The 18478-nt window shown below is 43.8% G+C and overlaps 1 protein-coding gene across 1 annotated transcript in view; it reads right to left on the bottom strand.

The window, feature by feature from the left end:
• The window catches only part of SLCO2A1 (solute carrier organic anion transporter family member 2A1), an 81731-nt gene that overhangs the window by 23124 nt on the left and 40129 nt on the right, over positions 1-18478 (bottom strand). The window contains exons 3-7 of the mRNA XM_084842014.1: positions 14505-14667; positions 10641-10853; positions 8920-9018; positions 5725-5858; positions 2349-2427 (exon numbers count right to left, since the gene is read on the bottom strand). Of these exons, the coding sequence (XP_084698140.1) occupies positions 2349-2427; positions 5725-5858; positions 8920-9018; positions 10641-10853; positions 14505-14667 (688 nt within the window). The remainder of the gene's footprint in view (positions 1-2348; positions 2428-5724; positions 5859-8919; positions 9019-10640; positions 10854-14504; positions 14668-18478) is intronic.

The raw sequence follows: 18478 nt of genomic DNA, 5'->3' as shown, positions 1-18478 counted from the left end.
AACTGTGAGCTAAAGAGGCTGAGGAGAAATAGTGAGGCTACAGGCTGGGAGGGAGGGGGGAAATAGTGAGGCAAAAGGGTAGTGGGGAGAGAAAGAGCAAGGCTAGAGGCTAGAAAGGGAGAGAAAGAAGACTAGCTGAACATTTCCCAGGGTTTTTTAGAAGCAATGTTTTTGAAGGAGGCAAGGGGAAGAGAACTTCATAGGTGCTGTTGGAGGTGCCTGCGGGTGCCATGTGGGGGACCTGTGCTCTACGGGGCTGTTAAGAACATAAGAACAATGCTGGATCAGGTCCTCGGAAACACCATTTAGGATTAAATTCAGGATCGTCCCCTTTTGGTGAGTTCCATGACCAATGGTTCTAGGGCACAGTTGTTTAGGGCATTGAGAAATGTAACCTCTTTGTCATGACTAGAACATGCATTTATCCAGTCAATGAAGGGTAACTGAAGTCACCCATTGTTACAACACTTCCTCATTTGGAGGCCTCCCAGATTTCATTTTCCATTTCAGGATCACCCTGTGCATTTTGGTCTGGAGGATGTTCCTAGTATTAAATTAGTTTTAGAGCCCGGTATTGTCACCCATAGTGTTTCTGTGGAAGATTCTGCCCCTTTCAGGTTTTCTAGTCTGCTCAGCACTACACCCTCTTTGATGTACAGAGCAACACCTCCTCCAGTCCATTCTTCCCTGTCCTTCCTATAGAGTTTAATTCCAGAGATGACTGTATCTCACTGGCTCTCTCCATTCCACCAGGTTTCTATAATGCCCACTATATCTAGGTTCTCCTTTAAAACCAGGCACTCCAACTCTTCCATTTTGGCCAGGAGGCTTCTAACATTTGCATAGAAACACCTATACATGGTGTCCCTCCCCAGATGTCTCTGGCACCTCTTTGACTAACTATAATGTTTCACCATATGCTCATGGCCTATTTCCTCCCCTTCTACATTTGGGCAATCGGTAACATTTTTCATCTTCATCCCCTAGGGGTGCTTCCCAGAACCTGTTGGCTTTCAGTTTAAAAGCTGTTTTGCCATCTTTTCTGTGTTTTCAGAAAGCACAAGCAGCCAGAAAGGCTGTAAAGACAGAACAGGATAAAAATGGTAAAATAAAGAGCACACACAAACCCCTCAGTCACCTCCTTGCAGTAAGGTGAGCACTGAAGCCTTGCACATGGAGAAATTTATCCAAAATTCTCAACATCCCTGTGGAAGAGGCAGAAAAACGACTGCCTTTTTCAAAGGAAAATGAAGAGGTTGCATAAGGGCAGCTGCGTGTTTGGCACAGCACTACTATTTACCCTGCTTTTTACCTGTTGCAGCAAAGTTAAACCCAAATTTGGTGCAGGATGAAAAGAAAACGTCCTGAACAATTCTCTCGTTGGTACCAAGATGTTACCAAGGGAACCAGCAGGGAACCAGCAAAGCAAACATTACCCTGCATACATTTTAGGAAGAAAGCAGACTGTAGTGGCTTTGTGTTTACAGAATGGGGCTGCTCACACAAACACTCTAACCCACACTCAGTGGGTTGTTGTTGAACTGTGGGTTGTTTGTTGAACCATGGGTTAGCGTGTTGTCTGAACCCAGGATATTTTCTGCAGAGTGTCTTGTTAACCGTGCCGTGTGCCTTGTTAACTACCCTGAACAACCCAACAACAAACCATGGGTTCTCAAGGTGGCTTGTTTGAGAAAAATAAGCCATACTGCATGGTTAACAAGCCACCCTGTGGAAAATATCCTGGGTTCAGACAATATGCTAACCCACGGTTCAACGAGCAACCCACACTCAACCACTGAGTGTGGGTCAGCATGTTGTGTGAACAGCCCCTTTCTGTTGCGAAAACAGATCATCATCAGTAGCTACTAGTCATGATTGCTATATGATACCTCCAGATAGCATATAGCATTCTGTCTCTGAATTACCAATTGCTGGGGAACAACAGTGGGAGAGAGTTAAGAGCAATAACTTCTGCTTGTGGCTTCCCAAGAGGCACAGGATTGGCCACTGTGAGAAACAGGATCATGGACTAAATAGGCCTTTGGTCTGATCCAGCAGGGTTATTCTGGAAAACAAGTTATGAGATGCATTTAAACTGCAGCATGGCTAGATGTGGCTCAACTGATGTGCTTCAGACACGAATAGCAGGCTTGCAGTTCAAAAGCCTTTCAGAAGAATATCCAGACAACAAGACCATGCTGAATTAGCAAAGATAACAGGAGAAACCCAGGACAGGTACAACTGTGGATACTGAGGGAATCTGGATTTCTCCAAATAGAAGTAATTTTTTTTTTTGCAGCATGGCTCCCACACAGAACAAGCTGAAAGGTAGAATGAAAACACTTTACTTTTAATAAAATCCACCAGAGATCCTTCCTCTGCCTTCGCTTTCTCAATCTTCTTCATGATGTCCACCTCAGATGCCACCTGCTGAAGGAGAAACAGAGAGAATATTTTTTGCATGCAGGGTGGTAGTGGTGGAGGGGAGCAAGCAGAGAGGGCCCTGAATTTTGTCCAAGTGAAAGGGTGTCCCAGGAACTATTCTATAACCTGTAGCCCCTGAGCACACAGAGCAAGCAAGAAACAGGATGCAGATTCCAGGATGCAAGTCCAGCACAAAAACACACTCAGACTTTCTCTTGTGCTTCACTCAATCCAGTCAACAGGTTCATAGTGTGAGGCATGTGCTCTTCCCCAGCCAGACAAAAGGACTGAGGCAAGAAACAAAAGGCTATATCTGGTAAATAAACCTTGCCAGATGTGCAGCAGCATCCCATCTGTTTGAATAGCTTTGTTTGATTTGGCTACTGCTCATGCAGAGGTTGTTGTCGCAACTTTACCCAAGCGATTTAGTAGTATGAATGGAAGCTAAGGCAAACTTTGCTCCTTTGGGCTCCTTCACACTGAGCTTTTATCCTGCAATTGAGATTGCTCCTTCACGGAAGTTTGCGGGCTCTTTAAATGACACCATGATCACTCAAGGCGTCTTCTGCACTAAATGCCCCTTGTTCCATTTTTAAACAGATCGCAGATAATGAGCTATCAAATTACCCCATTGTGTTCCGCTTCAGTTCCCTCTGTGAAAAGAGGAAAAGCGGCAAGAAGAAAAGCGAGATCAATGAAAGATAATGGAAGACTCAGATACGGGGAGAAGGAGGGGGGAAGGGGAGGGGGAAAGGAAGCAGGTGAAAAAGAGAGTCGTCGTGATCCTGCATTTAAAAGGGAAGCAGAAAACCCAATTTTAAATGCAGGATTTTAGGCTGGTGTAGCGATGCCCTTTGTGTCACTGCCCTGGTTAACATGATCACAGAGGCTTGCTGCAGCGATCGAGAGTGCCAGGTGCATGCCATGGGTTATTTGAGGGTTTCTGCCCCCCCCCAACAAATCATGCTGCCCAGGTTCAGAAAACACGGCAAGCTGTGCTGCTGTGGATAATTAGGGAAATCTGACTGGCGTGTTTGGTGGCTCATTCCAGCCACCATGATCGTGCAAACCAGGCCACTGAAATGTTTTAGGGGCTCTTTTGAGCCCCCTTTAGTACCACAACCCTCTACTTTTGCCCCTGTGACAGCTACAGAGGAGGATACTGAAAGAAGTTAGTAACTTCTCTCTGGGTGGAACATTCTGTCAACATGAAAAATAGTAACAGAAAAAAAGGGAACACAGGGTAAAAGCTTGAATATGACATCATGCTGATTTTAAAATGTTATTAAAAAAAGACTGAAGCATGTCATTTCATATCCTTTGATATATTCCCCCCATTGCATGTTATTTCAGATGGGGAGGGGATTCAAGACTATATTGAGCATGCGACAATATGTAGGGATGCTGACAATATTTTTCACATCTTTGTTAGTTAACCGATTTATTGGACCGGGTGAGGGGGGGAGGGTCACATGGCATCCGAAGGAACATCCTTTTCATTTCAAGTTGTTGCTCATTCTTTAACCGCATAATAGCGCAGAACAGCCTTCTAGGCCCTGCTGCACAGGAATGATGCCAATTCTTGTCCACGTATAACTTAGTTTGCTCATAAAATTATCATGTTCAGTATATTCCATTTTGAAGTATAGCTTGTTCAGATAATACTTACACATTTATTTATTTACAACATTTGTATACCGCTCCCTATCCAAATGGATTCTGGAGCGGTGAACACAAGAAGTACCATAGTACAAAAGATTAAACATTAAAACACCATATTAAAATGATTAAAAACAGAATGCCAATAAAAACCGTGGCTAGTCATTTAAGGAATGCTTCCCAGAACAGCGCTGTTTTCAGGAGGCGCCGGAAGCAACACAGTGCTGGGGCACCTGCCTGACCTCCGGGGCAGGGAGTTCCAAAGAAAGAGGGCAGCCACACTGAAGGCTCTTCTCCTGGTGGACTGCAATCAGGCCCTAGGTCCATGTAGAACCATGGGGCTTGCCCTCCAATGACCTCAGTGACCAGGCAGGTTGGTAAGGGAGAAGGCGCTCTATCAGGTATCCTGGTCCCAAATGGTTTAGGGCTTTGTACACTAGTACTAGTAAATTTACTGAGCTTACTTTTAAATGTTTTTAATTTTAAGGATACTGTTATAAGCAAATCAAGTTATACACAATACATTGTATGTTCCAGAAGTAACAAAGTGACTTTAGATCTGTAAAGGGTGCTAAACCCCGCCCCCAGTACTGCGTATTTTGCCATTTCTCCCCAAGTTTCAGGTTTTTCCTGAAAAAAACGGGAAAAACCTCCCCCACCGCATAGCTTCAAAATTTCCAGAAATTTTACTCCTCTACACACAGCCTACATATATGGTTGGTGAGAGAGGCATTTAAAATTACAGATCGAGGTGGGCAACATGTGGCCCACAGGCCCTATGCAGCCCTAGCCACCCCTAGTGTACCCCCAGCTTTTAAATTTTTTTTAACAAAACTGTGGCACTACCAAGAAACAGAAAGGTAAGATCTAGCTTGTCTACAAGCTCGATTTGACCTTTCTAGGGCTCTGTAGCAGCTGAGGAGCCATAAAAGAGTCAAACGTGGCTTGCAAACAAGCTAAATTTGCCTTTCTGGTTCTCAGGATGCCATTGTTTTGTTCAAAGAAGAAGAAGCTTTATTCAGGTTGCTCGGCAGATTGCGGCCCACGGGTGGCGGTGGGGAGGGTCTGGGGGGTAAACATGATCCCCAGACCTCCCAAAGTTGCCCACTCCTGTTCAAGGTGTTCCTTTCAACTGCAAGAGGCTTTGCCCAGTGGAAATGCCATTGTTGCTTACAGCCCCCAAACAGGAAGTCATGCAGGACGCAAACCCACCCACTCCTAGAAGCACAGGAAGGCTTTTCTTCATAATGATTATGGTAGCATCCAAGCGTCCCACTACAGAGAAGAACATCAATAAGCCACAAAACTCATGTGATGTGTGTGTGTGTGTGGGCGGGGGGACCTAGAAAGACTTTTTGCTCGGGCAACCTGCAACCTAGGAGGCAAGTCAATGGGGGGCGGGGGACTGGGTTAAATAAAAGTAAGAAAAGGGAAAGGCCTAATCCAGAACAGCAACTGCCCTCTTCGCAGTTGGCAAAAGAATAGCAAAGAGCACTTTCCCTTTGTGCAACAACAATTGAGGGTCAGTGGAATTTCTTCCTTGCATGGGCTAGCCAATCACTTCAGAAGAGGCATGCTGTCCCTTGGCTCAGCAGTTGCAGTTTGGAAGGCTTACCCTCCCCTCCAGCACCTGAGACTTACCCTCCCTTTCAGCATATATCGCGGGAAGAAGAAATAGGGAATGGAAGTGAGGAGCAAGCAGCCAGAGGAAATGAGGAGCCCCAACCACCACGCTCCAATCCACCGCTGGTCTCCTGGGGCCAAGTTCACATCCTCTGAAAGACAGGGTGGGGGGGAAAGCAAGATAAAAGGCTAGTGAATCTACTTCCTGTAATTTAGGTGGTTTGCATATTTCCAGGCTTGGGGTCCATCCAATTGATGTAGACTATCAAGTTTTCAAGAGCACACCCTCACCTGCTTGGGGTTTCCTACAAGTAGCAGCAATATTAGTGCACCGAACCTATAATCTTTTTGTTGTTGTTACTGCATTGGTCTCCAGGGTGGGGAAAGAGCCCTTTTTGAAGCTACCATAGACCTAGGTATCCGGCACACCAACAGAAACATAAGAAGAGCTGTGCTGAATCAGAGCAAAGGCCTGTCTAGTCCAGCATCCTCTTCCCACAATGGCCAACTGGTGCCCACGGGAAACCCAGAAGCAGGACATGAGCACAGTAGCACTCTCCTGGCCATGTTCCCCAGCCACTGGTATTTGGAAATATACAGGAGATAATATATAACCCCGATAGCCTTATTCTCCAATAATTGGTCTAATCTCCCTTTAAAACTGTCCACGTTGGTGGCCATCACTACATCCTGTGGAAGTGAATTCCATAGTTTAACTATACGCTGTGTGAAGAAGTACTTCCTTTCATCTGTCCTGAGTCTCCCACCATTCAGCTTCATTGGATGGTTCCATAATCTAGTATTATGAGATGGCATTCTGTCATTTCACTAATTGGGATGAAGGAGATACTTAGAACTTAGGGAAGACTTGCCCTAAAATCAGTAGCTGTGGTAGGTGGTGAGAGCATGTCTCTCTGTTGACAGCAGGGCATATTCTCTAAGATGACTTCGGGGGAAAATGGTTGGCATTTCAGATAACCTTTAGAAGAATTGAGGAGGAAAATGCCTGGCAAAAGTAGAGGAAGAAAACGTCTCTATGAGGCGGAGCATAAGCATTTGGTGATGCAGACACAGTGGTAACCTAACAGCATTGTGCTGTGGAAGGTATTTGGAGTGTAAATCTTAAGCAGGCTACAGCCAAAGCATGGGGGTAAGGGAGGCAACTGGAACATGCAGGAAAGACCATGACTCAGTGGCAGAGCACCTGCTTTGCATGAAGAAGGTCCCAGGTTCAATCTCTGGCATCTCCTGGTAGGACTGGAAAAACTCCTGCCTGAAATCCGGAAAAGCCACTGCCATGCACTGTCAGCAACACGTGGCTAGAGTGTGGAGTGAGCAATGGTCTGCCTCAGTCTAAGGCAGCTCCCTATGTTCCTGCCCAATTCATTTTTACTATTACAACATTAATTAAGGAAACCAATCTATTTCAGCGCTCTTTCCTTTTAGACGCCCAGTGCCTTCTGAAACTGCTTAACCAGCAATCTGTGCAGGCAGAGGAGCTGGAAATATTAGTTGCCCTCTTCCTGGAAAGAATCTCCTCTCCCATTGTTCCTGGGCTGAGCTGAGCTCTGCTGGCTGACAGTCAGGCACAAGCTCAGCCACTGATCTTGGTGAAGCAACGGTTTTAATGAGGCTGGCTTTTGGAGTCGATGCTCCCCAGGGACCCTAGAGAAGAGACGCCAAGTCATTCTGCTTTGAGAGCGGACATCCTCCAGGCAGGAGGCCTTGCTCAAAGTACTCAGCACTTGACTGGGGTTGGCATAGAGAGCGTGTCTCCCCATTGTTAATGGGTGGGAAGGAATAAACAGCCATCTCCAGCCACTTGCAGCCTCAGTCCAGACTTCCTGCCCTACAGGATTAAAAAGTGTGCAGGCGAAGAGAGCCCACACCCCGCCAAAACAATGGCACAGCTTCCCTGGACGTGACCAGCCCACACAGGACTTGGTGACATCATCAAGGGGCGACCACATGGAGGTACTTAACACTGCTTGTCTACCCAGAGAAAAAACTTACTGCCCCTTCCTGTTCTCAGCTCAGTTGTCTTGCACCAGATGATAACTACCATTCTGTGATCCCAGATTGCCAGGACAAAATGCAGGGGAGTTCTTTAGAATGGAGATATGGTTTAGAAAACGTCTCTGGCTGCTAGAAAGAACATTGCATGCACTGCACATTCATGTGTGTACTGGAGAGAACAGGTAGAAATAGTGATCAGTCCTAAGGCAGCCATGTTCGAAGCCCAAATTCTACATCACTATAGAGTTAATCTGTGATCCAGCAGCACCTAATATTGTAATCTGACTGTGTCTAACACCCCAGGCCAGACGACAGATATGCAGCAAGAAATAGTATCGTGATATAGATGGCGGGGGAAGGGGGGCAACAGAAAAGATGGAGAGGATGGCGTGTCTGAAGAAATCTGGCCAGATCACCTGCATTTCACTACAGTGCTCTGCCACAGAACAGCATGGCAGGAAGATCTTTGCCTCCAAAGAGGCTAGGACTATAATGAAAACCTGTCTCTCTATTTCTGCAGATAATTCCATCTTCATGCATTATGGCATCATGTGTTCAGGATGCTTATCAGCAAACACAAATATGCATTCTGGGCCAAGTAGAACTGAATCACTCTTGTGCATTGCTTGCCTACTGTTATGCACAAATGCCCCTAATGGGCTGTATCCAATGTTAGTCCTACTTAGAGTGGACCCATTGAGACGAATGGGATTTAAGTTAGTCATGACTAACTTACATTCCATGTATTTCAATGGGTCTGCTTTGGGTAGGACTAATACTGGGTACATGTTCCCCATTCAAAAGCATACTAGAGACCTGAATGACCGTTACACACTGCCATACCCAGTGCGCTTAATAGCGCGACCACTTGCTCGATTAAACCACCACTTTCTGATGATGGCAATAATATTCTAACAAATATATCTGCAAGCGTTTTGCTGCTTAAGGGCATCTATCTTTAGCAAGGAATATGTGGCTTCTTGTTTCAGGTATGGGGAATCACAGAAAGTCGCAGCAACTGAGCAACATTGCAACATACCAAGAATCTGTCCTCAAGTGGAAAAGGGAACCAGTAACATATATGGTCTGCATGGCTGTCACTCTATTTGCATGTCTCAGACATATCAAGGGGCTCAGACTATTGACATGTGAACATATAAGAGACTATGGCTTCCTTAAACTAGAACAGATACTCACTCATATCAACCCTCCCAAAGTCCACAAATATCCGCAGTGCTGCAGAGCCAAGCAAGTAACCAAAGGCTGGGCCAAACACCGCAATGGCAAATAACAATGCTGAAAGAGAGGGGGGGGATTATTTTTTATGTGCGCATTAAGTTTCTTCAATTCTGATATAATGCTTTTTGTTCCTAAAGCTTGTTTTGTTACCAGAGAGATAAACAGTGTTTAAAACAAATCGGATAATTAATACTGCTGCTGCACTAAGATGTTACACATTTTATTTACTAAAGAGGAGCTGTTCCATTCCATTCAAAAAGATTCCAACAAACTTGTTGAAATAATTAAAAAAAACCCATATGGAGAGCTGTGATGGATCAGACTGCTCTAGTCCAGCATTCTCTTTGCACAGTGGCCAACCAGCTGCCGATATGCAGCCCACAACAGGCCCAAGTTCTGCTCCCCAGAAGATAATATATAGCCATCATGATTAGCAGCCACTGATAGCCTTATTCTCCATGAATTTGTCTAAACCCCCTTTAAAGCTGTCCAAGTCGGTGGCCATTGCTACATCTTGTGGTAGCAAATTCCACAGATTACATATGTGCTGTGTGAAGTGCTTCCCTTTATCTATCCTGAATCTCCCACTAGCTTCATTGCATAACCCCAGTTCTATTCACTTTCTCCATACCATGCATAATTTTATACACCTTTATCACATCCGCCATTACTCATCTTTTTTCTAAACTAAAAAGCCCCAGATGTTGTAACCTTTCCTCACAGGGGAAGTCTAGAGTAATCCATTTGTAACAATGTCCTATCTACTACTCATTTCAAACTTATGAAATTGGGCAGTGCAGACATGCAGTGACAGTTAAGGACTATAGAATTCAGTGATATTCTGGGATTAGCATAAATACAAAAATTATGCACTTACTGGAAATGTAATGCTTTGGTCACACAATTTTATGTTATGTTTGTATAGAAATGAAAAGTGAATGGGTAGGGGATAATTTTGGAGGGTCATATACTAGGCAAAATTTGGAATGGCATAATTACAAGTTCCTTGACATTCTGTCTTGTCAGTTGCACACATGCAGATTCAATAGGAGAGAATAGAAGAATGAGGACCAATTCCCATGACAAGTTGACCAAACAACAGCCATTCCAATGACCAAGATTGTGAAGTGTTACTACATTGCATTGTCCTCTAATATACGCAAGTGCAGTGAAGACTGAGCATGCTGGTTTCATTAGCTAGCTAATCATCCTGCTTATTACGTTTCCCCCTTCTGCATCAGAAAGAAGTGCTATCTGCTAATTAGATTCGTTTTTCATAACTCTAAAAAGACAGACGGTACACTCATTATCAAAAAATATTGAGATATCCACAGTACTTGGTGCCCACAAGTCTGTATGACCATCTGCCCTGTTCTATGCATGTTTAGATAGAAAAAAATCTTACAAGTTCCAGCATGCCCTAGCTAGCCATGAGAATTGTAGGACATTTTTCTGTCTAAACATGCAAAGAACTGCGCCCTGAATGCTCTTTTTGTCTCTTTGGAAAGCCAATATCTACCAGGACCACAAAAAAGGAAAGAGAAAGAAAGATTAAAACTTAACATAAACATGCTAGGACTGACGGAAGCTCACTGATATTAAGGCAATGCAAACCCAGTGGGTAAGGAACTTCCCTTAAGTAGATTAAAGTAACACACCTTTCCAGGGAAAGCACATACCTATGTATAACGGAGAGTTGTTTGGCTCAGCAAAATCATCCACATAGGAGATCCCAAAAGGCTGTATGGGGACTGTCCCGATTCCTGCTAACAGCTGAGCAACTACCATTATTCCCCACATGGTGCTGGCCTCTGCCTGGACGTTCACGGTGGCATTTGGACAGGTAAATTGGCTATTGCAGAGTTCAGTTCTGGTGCTGCTGCTCCGGTTATCTGGAATGAAACAATGCAATAATTCTAGAAAAACACACTGAACACTCATGGACCACTAGACTATCACATCAAATTCATTGCTACTGGCATGATTTTTCCTTGCAAAAGAAAATGATCAAACACATGTACAAATGGGAAAACATCCAACTTGAGAGTCATCTTGCAGGTATATTACCCATGCGAGTTCACTTTCACTGCAGGTCTAACTTCGGTCTTTCCCATGACTCACTGTGGAAGCCCTGGTACGTTGTGAGCAAATTGAGAGCAGCACAGGTAGGAAAGGCTAGATAGTCTACTAGTGTTTCTGCATATATTCAAGGCCCAGATAACATTTTAACAATAGCGGACATGTGGGCATCAGAACCATGGCTGAGATCCAAAGAAGCCCCACACCCACCCACATACATGGAAGGGGTTGAGTTTTCCTTCCAGTAGGAGACCCTCATGGAGCCCCCTCCAACCTTGGGGGGCTTTTTGAAGGGTAAAAGAGGCAGCTGTAGGAAGGGGGAAGCTGGAAAGCCCCCATGAACACACAAGACATCTTGTGTGGTGCTTTGGATCTTAGTCACTTCCCAGAGGTCAGGAATTTGTGGCAATAGCAATTGTACTTGCACGTCTAACAAATTCACTAACAAGGCTGAGCTAAACACGAATAGCAAACTACATCCTTAAGCTTCCTTGATCCCTCATTCAGGAATGTTGGAGACTTGCCAGAACTGTAAACTTCCTCAATTTAATTATCACCTGTCATCACCTTTTTCTTTCAAGGTATTACCATCTTACTTATGCGATATGTTCAGAAAGGGCTTTGAACAAAGGTGTATCATTGTATTTGGAACCTAGGAGTTGTTATTTGGGTTTTTTTCCTTGCACAACAAAAGCCAACTGGATAATTATTGAAGGAGACATAATAGTGGTTTGTCCAGGCTTCTTATGTGCTTTCAATTACGCATTAGCTTTAGTGGTGAACAAGATGTTCATGAGAGAACCATGAAACCAATTCCAATCTATCAAAGTACTTGCAGTTCCTCTGTGAGTGAACAAAACAATACTTAAATATCCAAAAGGAGGCTAGGAACCCACATCCAATGCAAAATCAAAACCAACGCAGCATCCGTGTCACAGATCAGCTCTCACACACATCTTGTACCTTGTTATTTGCTTATTTTCACAACTGTTCCAATATTTCCATCAACTCACAGCACTTAATGAGTGACCCTGTAGGTTTGTGGTATTTTTGATCCAACATTAACATAACTGAAACAAAAATGTTGACCAGGTAATTTAGGGGTTTCAGTTGACAGAACATCACTTCCTGTATACAACAACACACCACCACAAACATTCCTGAACATATTCGGCACAACAGCATGATTCCATGAGCTTGGGATGTTATTCCAGAATGCAAGGGCCTTAACTCATTTTAGATTCAATTGCCACAGAGGCCATATTAGAGATGTATCTCATGCCAAAACACAATTTTCATAAGTGAAACTAGTTTGGGATAAATGAGAAGAGAAATACCAAACCAACAAACTTCATTTTGGTTTACGTCAACACTCCTATTCAAGGCTCCTCTCACTTACTAACAAGATGCCAAGTAGATCAGGGAGGAAGACACTGGAAAATAAGAGTGCTTTGGAATTTCCTGCCCTGGTGCACAGGGTGGGGTAACAGATGCCTTTGGCTAAAAATGTGGAGATAAAAATCAATCTCCACATGGGGTCATCTGAATTTGGAACAACAGACAAATCTACTTAGAAGAGTGTGTCAGGGGGCAAACTTTTTGTATCACCTAGCCTGATAAGAGTCCTGGAGAACTCAAAAGCTTGCACACTATTTTGTGACATTTTGGTCAGTTGTCCTAATAAAGCTACTGCTCAGCTGTGAATTTTGAATTTCTGTCTGATGGACCATTACACAGCTCTTTGCTTTTTATAAAAATGAGAAAATTCATCCCCCCAAACACAGAGGAACACATGCAGTATCTACTGCCTTCACTGTTATAAAGTGAACCTTATCTATGTAGTCAGAATATATGCAATCAGTTTCCAATAATCTTTGCTTAGACTAACTAGAACTTCCAGTTAACTTTATTTCCCATAGGTTGGATCCAGACTTAGTCACACTTACAGTAGACCCACTGATTTCAGTGGGACTACTCTAAGTATGAGTAAACCTAAATCCAGGTTTTTAGAGATTGTAGGCATTATCACTTGGATGAAGGTCTTTCCCTCTGACACATATCCAGCGACAGCCCACTGTAGCCAGTAGTATATGAACCTATTCCAGTCTAAAGGGAGAGATTCTGATGGAGGACAACTTGTGGAAAATGTGAGGCTAGAACTGAAAGTCCATATGGATTCTAAAGGAATGATCCATGAGTTGGATTTTAAACTCCTGCTGGATCTTAACTCACTAAATCTTTCCTTCAAAATCCACATAGCTTTTCAAGTACATGACATTTTCTGTAGGTTTTCTTTCATGAACATAATTCCAGCATGGTTCTGTGAAGACACTGCTGCAGAATTAAACAACAACAACAAAATCCCTGCATGCAATCCTAGTAGAGAAGAAGCTCTGGGGTAAGTTTCAGGAAACTCAGATGCTGTTCCTGAGCTTGCAAATTACTTTTGATGCCTTGATTTCAAGCCCCCTGCCAGCCATTTTGGAGGGCAAGTGGGAACAATGTTTGTCAGTTGACTTTCTGGATACATTATAGATAAATATCATGACAGCAAAATAAAGAGTTATTACATGATTATACTGTTATGATTAGAAGGTAATGAAGGAGCCATATGTACCTGCCAACCCTTCCTGGATGAATTCTCCCTGCCCTTCCTCTGCACATCTTTCTTTGTGAAGAACATACTGACAGGTTGAATTTACAAATGTCACCCAACATCAGCTGGTACCAACCAGCCTATTGGGCCATTTTCAGGGCATAGTATTGCTGCCTGGTATGAAAGGAAATGGAGGAAACGCTTGGAGGCAAAGCCAATTACATGACGATTAGTGGGTGCACCACCCTTCCCTTTTTAGACTACAGGATTTGGGGCAAGGGGGAAGCCACATACTGAGCAGAGCACTATCTTCACTGCTCCATCATCAGATAGGAGTCCTGCACATTTGGGTGACGTCAGAGGATACCGACAATTCCAAAGAAGCAATTCAGTACAGAATGGCATCCATTGACACCAGACATGAACCAAAACATGCATTACCTCAGGTTCCCCTGGCACTGTCCGAGCTTGGCACACCCATGACAGGCAAGTCATTGCACAGAGACGACAGCATGCCTCATGGGGAAGTCAGGGTGGCTAAGAGCCAAGCGACTTTAATGTGCAACTGCATTTTCAGACTTATTTACCAGGGAGAATAACATACCTCCCTCACAGGAGAGCACATCGAACAAGAAACATGAAGAACTGCCAAGAGCAGGAGTTCACATATGTCAATGTGTTGGAACGGGCAGAAACAGTTCCAGTGGATTTATATTTTGATTTTTTTTAAATGTAAGCCCCCTTGGGGATCTGCCTAGATTGAAGGCAGGTTAAAAATCAAAGCAAACAGAGCACAACGTAGTTTTGCAAAGTCCCCGAGCCTCTGGAGAATGGCTGGGGCAGAGGAGAGTTTTGAAAAGTTACGTACTGATGCGTGCTGCAGAGTATTCATATGGGGCGGAGAGGAAGTGGGGAAGTGTCAGCATGAAGGCCCCCAGGGCCAACAGCAGGCCTCCCAGGCCAATTATCCTAGGCCGGTGAACACGACTGCCAAAGTAACTCACAAAGAGGATGAGGGCGACGTTGCCGATCTGTGGAGATAAAGAGTACACAAATAAGAGCCAAAACAAACCTGAAGGAGGAAGATACCAGTCGGTGACCAGTGGCTAGGGTGGCCATGTGTTCTGTTTTACAGAAGACAGTCCTCTCTTTGAAAGGCTGCCAGGGGACTGTCCTCTATTTTGAAGGCATCCTCTGTCTGAAGGGCTGCCCGGTCTAAGTCCAGTTTAAAGATAGAGCCATCAGAAGGAAGAACTAGGCCTTGAAGTTCCCCATCAAGAGCACCTGGACAGCAGACTGAGCAGGCACACAGGTCACTATGGCGAGATATACTACACTGCTATTTAAATTATAATAATAGTTTCTAAATTTGCACATATACATACAAATCAACATATATAAACTTGAACAAGCTCCCCAGTGAGGTCCGCCTGGTGCCAACATCATTATCTTTTTTGTGCTAGGTTAAGACCGATCTCTTTCCCCAGGCATTTGGCAGCACATGATGAGTTTTAATCGGTCCTGGATGTGTCTTTAGTTATGACCGACAGTTCAAAGTTGTTTTCGTTATATGTTGTTTCTGTACATTGTCTGTGTGCTTTTATGTAAATGACTTTAAAACTTTGTATATTGTATTTTAGGGCACAATCCTATGGCTGCTAGACAGCGGCTATACAGCCACAGGATTGGTTGGTTTCCAGAAACCCCCTCCCCACCCCCTCCCCTGCCACCTCATAGGCAGCACAGATTGTCCCCATGCTCGTAAGAGTAGCGTGGAACAGGACAAAAGGGGGCATTCCCAGGGGCGGGGAGTGCGGAAATGCCGGTATGACACTTCCTACGTGTCGTCCAGCCTCCCCACCCCGCACTCCGATGCCCCGCAGCTAGACAGCCGAAATCGGCCATCTAGCCACAAATACAGGGTGGCTGGAGTATGGATAAGACGATCCACCCACCGTGCATTGGATAGGCAGTCGCCTCTGAGTTTGAAGGCAGCCACCTGTCCCCATAGGATTGCTCCCTTAATGTTTTAACTTCTGTAAACCTCCCAGAGAGCTTTGGCTGTGGGGCGGTATAGAAATGTAATAAATAAATAAAATAAATAATTGGCAATTCAGAAATGGCCACTCTAGTGACCACACAGGACAAGGTTGAAGCTCTATGTCTCTGCATTTACTTTGTAGTTTAGTTCAGTCTGGACAAGCTCTTACCTACATTGTGTATATGCTGTGCTTAGTACCTTTTTTAAAAAAAGAAAGAAAAGAAAAGCAAATGTATGAAAACTCAGCAGCGGCTCACACTCTTTCCCAGTATGATAGACACTCACCCACACATCTGAGACCAGCACCATTGTAGCTGCAAAATGTCTTCCCTCTCCCTTTTCATTTAAGCAGAGTGCTATGGCTGAATTTGGCTTGGGGGCCAACAAGCCACAAGAGATCTCCCACATTCTTGCTGGAGACTAGAACACTCTTATTTGGCGGTCTCCCCCAATGGGGTGCCCTCCAGATGTTTTGGACTACATCTCTCATCAGCCCCTGCCAACATGGGCCAGGGGTTATGGAAGATGTAGTCCAAAACATCTGGAGGGCACCATGTTGGGGGAGGCTGTTATATGGGATGGTCATGGCAGAGCTGGGGATGTGTAGCTTGGTCCCCTACGATCCAAGATCTTTGCTTGTTTTGCTTGGCCTGGATAGCGAGGCCTCTTCAGGCTATGGCAAATAATCAGGATGATGAAAAACAGGAATAGCTCACAAGGCACTGTGTATAAAGGGAGAGTTTTGTCTTCTGTGCTAAGTCAATAACTTCTCAGCATCCTCCTCCACCCAAGATCAATTGAGGGCTTGAAGTGAAGTCAAGAGTCAAAATACAGAATGGAAGAAAGAGAAAGATACACATTGGAGCATTTAGAAAGAGTGAGGGAAATATTAACTGGATGATAAGTGAGGACAGATTATTGCAAAGAGTAAGGGCCACTTCACATACCACCAGATTACTCAGCATTTGATGATTCACAGCACAATGTGCGAACTAGGATTCCAGGGAAAAGCACTGAGTTTGAGGTGATCTGAAAGTTCTATCTGTGATCAAATAATCAGATCTGTGAAGACACATTCACGTATGCAAATCACTGCTTGAAAACTGTAGCATTCAAGAGGTAAACATGCATGTGTTGAGCTTGTGGGCTTCCCATTGCTGCATGTGGTTAGCCACTGTGGGAACAGAATACTGGACTAGATAAGCCTTTGGTCTGATCCAGCAGGGCTCTTATGATGTTAACTCTCCCCTGGGTGAAACCAAGCGCTATGTTCATTAAAAACCAAAAATCAAGCAAGGTGGCATGATTCTTTTAAACTCATGATACAGATAGGAAAGTTTCCAAAGGTTAGAATTAAGAGCCCACAATTTGCCCATTATTGAAAAGTGCTTAAGCTGTGCATGGGAGTCAGGACAAGCCACTAACAAAAAGATGGGGAAAACCAAATCAGTCATAGTGTGATGTTCTATCATCCAAGGGTATCCATTCCCGTAATCAAAGACATTTTCCCCCCAAGTTTCACCTCCTGTCTTTAAAATGCTCCAGAGAAATTATTAATGATGGACTTTATGTGTTAACAGAAAATGAGAGCATCAGACACAGTAGACAAAGTTGCAAGGATGACACCCAGAAATATTTACAATAGGGGAAAAATTCCCCATTAGCATTAGTTTCTTGTAGAAATGGAAGAGACCAGAAATCCTAAAGTTATTTCATTTTGTGGAACATGAAACATAAAATATTAGTGATAGAACAACTGTGTGGCCCTGTAGCTGAATGCAATCAGGTTCTTTTGTTTAAATGTCCACTCCAGCAACCTCTCTGGAACTGCAAACTTCATTTTAAATACAGTTTTCACAAAATCATCAGAAGTGAAATCTTAGATTTGGCCCCTGATCCCCTTGTTATCAAGCCTGGAATATTTTGCCACCCAGACTGCCTCCCCATTCCAGACCCCAGGATAGATTTTCTTCAACCTCCATGTACAAATAATGGCTCAAAACAAATATTAAAATCGTGAAAGGATCTAGCATGCTTGTATGCCAAATACACTTCCGAATAATGCAGGCCAATGCAGTTCATTTGAGGATGCTCTCTTACAGCAAGTAAGGATTTGCCCCATTCATATTTCAACACATTCAAAATACATTTAAATTGAACATTCTTGAATGGTCAGTATTGTGCAAGCATGTGGACATGTGATTCAAATCATATTTCTCTTGGTGTCTGTTAAAGAGTCTGAGATGTTAGAATCTGTGTAGATTTAAAGGTTTGGCATGAACCAATTCCCCTGTTCGTTGTCTCAAAACCTCTACATATTGCATGAGATGTAGTTATTAGACATAATTGTGTGGGTTACATAAAGTTACAATTACACTGCCTTGGTTCAGACTCTAAGACAAACGTCACATTTTAAGCTACGCTAATTGTGCCCAAGTTTCCTTTCTTATATATTTACACGGGCTCCCTCCCCTGTCTGGTTTTGTGGCTTTTGGAATCGCTCTAAGAAATAAATGAGAAAAACTTTATAATCCCAGAAAGAGTCAGGCAGGGGAGCCCATATAAAAAATAAGAAAAATGCCTTGAAGGAAAAGCAAATGTAATTGGACAGGATGGCAAAGGTAACTATGTCTGGGTTGGAATGAAGATTACCACAGTGAAATGCCCAGAGGAGGACACCACAAAGCAGACACTATGAAGAAGAGGCTTCCCAAGTAAAATACATCTTTTTTGCATAAAAAGTACTTACGAAGTTCCTGTGTTCCCCACTGTGAATAGGGCAATACGCTTCAGGCCTTTGT

The sequence above is a fragment of the Heloderma suspectum genome, chromosome 3 (genome assembly GCF_057233095.1).
Source record: "Heloderma suspectum isolate Gila_16-S chromosome 3, 16-S_ref, whole genome shotgun sequence".
NCBI lineage: Eukaryota > Metazoa > Chordata > Lepidosauria > Squamata > Helodermatidae > Heloderma > Heloderma suspectum.
Note: the sequence above shows the minus strand (reverse complement) of the source record. Positions and strands in the feature narration are given on the sequence as shown.